This window comes from Lacerta agilis, chromosome Z, assembly GCF_009819535.1.
Source record: "Lacerta agilis isolate rLacAgi1 chromosome Z, rLacAgi1.pri, whole genome shotgun sequence".
Lineage (NCBI taxonomy): Eukaryota > Metazoa > Chordata > Lepidosauria > Squamata > Lacertidae > Lacerta > Lacerta agilis.
Genome location: NC_046331.1, coordinates 47,418,814 through 47,424,813, shown reverse-complemented (window position 1 = coordinate 47,424,813; position 6,000 = coordinate 47,418,814). Strand labels below are relative to the sequence as shown.

The 6,000-nt window shown below is 45.3% G+C and overlaps 1 protein-coding gene across 1 annotated transcript in view; it reads left to right on the top strand.

The window, feature by feature from the left end:
* The first annotated feature begins 1,312 nt into the window (after nucleotides 1-1,312).
* Nucleotides 1,313-6,000, top strand: part of LOC117040215 (phosphorylase b kinase regulatory subunit alpha, skeletal muscle isoform-like) — a 28,944-nt gene continuing 24,256 nt past the window's right edge. Inside the window, exons 1-5 of the mRNA XM_033137841.1 lie at nucleotides 1,313-1,433; nucleotides 2,813-2,971; nucleotides 3,971-4,018; nucleotides 4,243-4,411; nucleotides 4,708-4,790. Coding sequence (XP_032993732.1) covers nucleotides 1,356-1,433; nucleotides 2,813-2,971; nucleotides 3,971-4,018; nucleotides 4,243-4,411; nucleotides 4,708-4,790 — 537 coding nt within the window. The 5' untranslated portion in view covers nucleotides 1,313-1,355. The remainder of the gene's footprint in view (nucleotides 1,434-2,812; nucleotides 2,972-3,970; nucleotides 4,019-4,242; nucleotides 4,412-4,707; nucleotides 4,791-6,000) is intronic.

Genomic DNA, 6,000 nt, shown 5'->3' with positions numbered 1-6,000 from the left:
AACACCCATAGCAAAGCAATACAGAATTACTGCCCTTCCAGGTGACACAAAACATTTGTCAAGTGAAAGAAGCAAGCAGTCTAACATTACATCTCTAGGTCTCCAGGGAGATCAGACGTCTGCAATGTGTTTTGATGACAAAAAACCAAATAGTTACTTATCCACTGTCTTGGTGAGCTCCTGGTTATTCCCTAGGAATAGGAATAATTTATTATTGGCCAAGTACATTTTCCAGCATACTTGGAATTTGTTTTGGCTACATTGCAATGTAAATATACAGACACTGTTCCTCTCACAATACAAAGAAGTGAAGAAACCCCACCCATAATTTACCTCCCCTTCAGCTATACAACTATGAATTTAACCATTTATTGGCACAAGGGAAAAAACTATTCTTGTGCCTGGCCAATTTTGTATATGAAGTCCTGTAGCGATGTCCAGATGGAAGTAAATCAAGCAGATGATGACCGGGATGTAAAGGATCTGCTACAATTCTCTCTGCTCTCTTCCTAACTCGGGTAGCATAAATTGTCTCTACTGAAGGCAAGCTAGCACCAATTACCCTTTCTGCAATTCTTACAGCTAGTCGGAGCCTTTTCTTGATAATAGAAAATGTATGACCTCTAACTCTGGTTTCCATTTGGGGATGCAGAGTTGATCTAGAAACTGCTGGTGGAGATTAGCATATAGTTTACATTTGAGAACCATATGTGTAATAGTTTCCACCTGATGGTCTTCACATGGGCGAAAATAATAAAGCAGCTCAAAGGAAAATTGCTTATTAAGAAGAAAATACTAATAATAAAGCAACTGAAGAAGGAGGAGGAAGAAAGCATTATTATGATTGTTTTATTATTAGGAAGAAAGCAATACCTGTAATAACAAAAACTAGTAACAAAACGCCAAGGAGTAGACGCAGTTCCTTCTCTGCCTCCCTTATCGGCCTTTCCCCAAACGCTCCTTGCCAAACCGCTCAGTATAATAGGAGCTATCCGGAGTCGCCGGGTGCAGGTCCTGGCAGGGCGCTAGTCCAACCCGAGGACCTTTGCGCGGGTGTTGGGGCAGATGAGGATTCGGCGCAGAAGCCCCGCTTCTTCCGTTGGAGCGGTTTCCGGGGATCCGACCGAGCCCCGCTTGTTTTTTTTGTTTTTTTTTTTGTAAGGGTTTCGGTCTCTTGGGATACCGCGCTGCCAGGATCAACCAAGAGGCGGTTTAACCCCTTTTCTGCCGGGCAGCGTCGTATAGAGCGGGCGGGTCGGGGGTTCGGAGTTGGCGGCGTAGGGGTTAAGTGGGCGGGGCCAGGAGAGGTTGGCGACGTTGGCGCACCAGCTGGGCTCCAGAGCAGCTCGAGAGTCATGCGGAGCAGGAGCAATTCTGGAGTCCGCTTGGATGGCTATGCCCGCCTCGTTCAGAAAACGATCCTCGGGCACCAGGTCAGGCAGGCGGAGGTTCAACGGGTGGAGCGGAGGGTAGGGTTTTGGGGGCAGGCGGGAGTTCAACATGCCGTGCAGGGAACAGGGCTTTTTTGCATTGAATGCAGGCATGGAAATGTTCGGCCGGAAAGCCGACGGAAGTTCAACAGGTGGGGGGGGGTTGCACGGAGGCAGCAGGCAGGCGGGAGTCCAATAGATGAAGCGGTGGGTGGGGTCCAGCAGGTGAAGCTGTGGGTGGGATTTTTTGCAGGCAGGCCGGAGTCCAACAGATGAAGCGGTGGGTGGTTTTTTTTTTGCAGGCAGGCAGACGAGAGTTCAACAGGCGGAGCAGTGGGTGGGGTTTTTCGCAGACAAGCAGGAGTTCAGCAGGTGGAGGGGCAGGCAGTGACTATTTTGCATTGCAAAAAGGCATGGAAATGTTCAGGAGGCAGGCAAAAGTTCAACTAGCAGAATGGCAGATGGGACCTTTTTTGCAGGGCGGGCACGCATAGGAATGTTCGACACACAGGTTGAAGTTCAACAGGTCAAACTGGGGGGGGGACATTTTTGCATTCCATGAAGGCATGGAAATGTCCGGCACACAGGCAGGCGGAAGTTCAAAAGACGGAGCAGGGTCTGGGGGCTTTTTGCAGTGTGTGAAGGCATGGAAATCTTCAGCATGCAGGAAGGTGGGAGCTCAACGGGTTGGGTAAGGTCAATGAAGCAAGGAAATGTTCTGCGTGGAGGCAGGCAGAAGTCAACAGGTGGAGCGGTGGACGAGGGCTTTTTGCACTGCATGAAGCCATGGAAATGTTCAACAGGCAGACAGAATTTCAACAAATGGAATATGGATGGGGCATTTTCAAGGACGAATTTAGGCAGGCGGGATTTACAGGTGGAGCGGTGGATGAGGGAATTTTCAGGGTGTGAGGGCAGGCGGGAGTTCAACAGGTAGAGTGACAAGTGAGGCTTTATGCAGGGCTTACAGGCATGGAAATGTTCGGCACAGGAAGGTGGGTGTTCAACAGGATGAGAGGCAGATGGGGTTTGTAGGGCGTGAAGGCATGGGAATGTTCAGCACCTAGGCAAGCAGAAGTTCCACAGGTGGAGCGGTGAACGGCCTCTTGCATTGTGTGAAGGCATGGAAATGTTCAGCAGGCAGGCAGGCAGGAGTTCAACAGTCAGAGCAGTGGACAGTGGCTTTTTGTAGGACAGGCAGGCCTGGAAATGTCCGGCACCCAAGCAGGTTGAAGTTCAACAGGCGGAGCGGTAGGTGGTTGAAGGACATGAAGGCATGGAAATGTCCAGTAGGCAGGCAGATGTTCAACAGGTGGAGCGTCGGGGGGCTTTTTACAGGGTGTGCAGGCAGGCGGGAGTTCAACAGGCCCATCTCTCCACAGAACCCCGTGACAGGCCTGCTGCCAGCCAGCGCTGACCACCCGGACGCCTGGGTCCGCGACAATGTCTACAGCATCCTGGCAGTTTGGGCGCTGGGATTGGCTTACCGCAAGAATGCTGACCGCGACGAGGACAAGGCCAAGGCTTATGAGCTGGAGCAGGTAGCTAGGGCAGAGTAAGAAAATAAAAGAAAATAATGAAAGAAAATAGGAAAAGAAAAGAAATAAATTTAAATGACAGGAAAAAAGGAAAGGAAATAAATTAAGATAAAAGAAGTGAAAAGAAAATAATAGAGAAATGAAATGAAATGAAATGAAAAGAAAAGAAAGAAAGAAAGAAAGAAAGAAAGAAAAGATAAATTAAATTAAATTAAATTAATAATAAGAAAAGATAAATTAAAATAAAAGAGAAAAATGAAATTATATAATGTAATAAAATCCAAAAAGATATAAATGGAAAATAATAATTAAGCAAAATAAATAAAATAAAATAATAAGATAAAATAAAAAATAAAGGAAAAAAGTAAATAAAATAAAATAAAATAATAAATTAAATTAATAAATTAAATTAGGAAGAGAGAAATGGAAAGGAAATTAAAAGAAAAGAAAAATGTGATACAATAAGATAGAACACGATAACAAAGTGAATAGAAAAAGAAAAAAAATGAAAATAATACTTTCCAAGGTGCCGAGCATATTACCAGGCTGCTGCCCCTCTGCCCTGATGGGTTCCCAGCGGGTGCAGAACTCACACCCGCAACCCAAAAACCCATTCCCCCAAAGACTGGCTTTTCCCTTCCTCCCGACCCTGGGGTGGGGAAGCACCTTTCTCGGGAATCCTCTTTTGTGTCCTCCTTGCTGGCAAGGTGTCTCCCGACCTCGCACTGTAACCCGAGAGCCGCAGCGCTTCTCAGCCAGGGCAGCTGCTTTTGGCATGTCCTGGCGTGACCCCGGGAGCAAGATCGAAACCCAATTCCCGGGCCAAATGCCCGGAATGACAAGTGGAGAAAATTAGATCCGGACAAACAAACTCCTTTGGCTGCAGATCTGCAGGTCAGCAATTCGAACCCCTGGCCTCGGAGCTGGGCTGAAGGATCTTTAGGGTTCTCCATCCTGAGTTCGAGTTCTGAGTTTCCGGCGGCTTTTTTTTTCTCCCTGCAGAGTGTGGTCAAGCTGATGCGAGGCCTGCTGCAGTGCATGATGAGACAGGTAAGGGGGTCAGGCTAGATGACCACTGGGTTCCCCATCCCATGTTTTTGCAACATTTCCTGGATTGGATATTAGGGGTCCAGCTAGATGACCGCTAGGGTGTCCCTTCCCCTCAATTCCCTGCTATTCTATGGACCAAACAGGTACAGTTTTCGCAACATTTCCCAGAGCCAATCTTTGGGGTCAGGTTAGATGTCCGCTGGGGGATCCCTTTTTCCCTCCAGGTGGACAAAGTGGAGGCCTTTAAATACACCCAGAGCCCCCACGACGCTCTTCATGCCAAATTTGCACCCGGCACCTGTGCCACCGTCGTTGGGGACAACCAGTGGGGTCACTTGCAACTGGACGCTACCTCCTTGTACCTCCTAATGCTGGCCCAGATGACAGCGTCAGGTGAGATATTTTATTTTATTTTGTGAAGTTAGTGGTGTTGTTGTTGTTGTTATTATTATTATTATTATTATTATTATTATTATTATTTTATTCTTTAATCATTATTCTTATCATTCTATCTATGTATTATTAAGTTTATATTGTTTTATTATTGTTTTGTTTTGCTTTTATTTTATTATTTTTATTTATTATTTTATTATTATTTTTATATTGTATTATTTTCATTTTTTTAAAAAATTTTTTTTTACATTTTTCCATTCTTTTATTTTATTCTATTTTTATCTTTGATTTCGCAGGACTACATATTGTCCACAGCCTAGACGAAGTCAACTTCGTGCAAAACCTGGTTTTCTACATAGAAGCAGCATATAAAACGGCGGTGAGTTGAGGAGGGGTGGCACCGAATTCAAGTGCTGCCCCTGAGAAAAATAATCACAATGAAAATAGAAACTCGTAAGAACCATTATGGTAAGAACCGATCAGAATAATAAACCCATAATTTTGTTGTTTACTCATTTAGTCGTGTCCGACTCTTCGTGACTCCATGGAACAGAGCACTCCAGGCACTCCTGTCTTCCACTGCCTCCCACAGTTTGGCCAAACTCATGCTAGTCGCTTTGAGAACGCTGTCCAACCATCTCGTCCTCTGTCGTCCCCTTCTCCTTGTGCCCTCCATCTTTCTCAACATCAGGGTCTTTTCCAGGGATCTTCTCTTCTCATGAGGTGGCCAAAGTACTGGAGCCTCAGCTTCAGGATCTGTCGTTCCAGTGAGCACTCAGGGCTGATTTCTTTAAGGATGGATAGGTTTGATCTTCTTGCAGTCAATGGGATTCTCAAGAGTCTCCTCCAGCCTTCTTTATGGTCCAGCTCTCACTTCCGTACATTACTACTGGGAAAACCATAGCTTTAACTATACGGACCTTTGTCGGCAAGGTGATGTCCTTGCTTTTTAAGATGCTGTCTAGGTTTGTCATTGCTTTTCTCCCAAAAAGCAGGTATCTTTTAATTTCGTAACTGCGTCTTTTAATTTATTGATCATGGAACCCAAGAAAGTGAAATCTCTCACTGCCTCCATTTCTTCCCCTTCTATTTGCCAGGAGGTGATGGGACCAGTGGCTATGATCTTAGATTTTTTGATGTTGAGCTTCAGACCATATTTTGCGCTCTCCTCTTTCACCCTCATTAAAAGGTTCTTTAATTCCTCCTCACTTCCTGCCATCAAGGTTGTGTCATCAGCATATCTGAGGTTGTTGATATTTTTTCTGGTAATCTTAATTCCGGCTTGGCATTCATCCAGTCCAGCCTTTCGCTTGATGAATTCTGCATATAAGTTAAATAAGCAGGGAGACAATATACAGCCTGGTCATACTCCTTTCCCAATTTTGAACCAATCAGTTGTTCCATATCCAGTTCTATCTGTAGCTTCTTGTCCCACATAGAGATTTCTCAGGAGACAGGTGAAGTGATCCGGCACTCCCATTTCTTTAAGAACTTGCCATAGTTTGCTGTGGTCGACACAGTCAAATGCTTTGGCGTAGTCAATGAAGCAGAAGTAGATGTTTCTCTGGAACTCTCTAGCTTTCTCCATA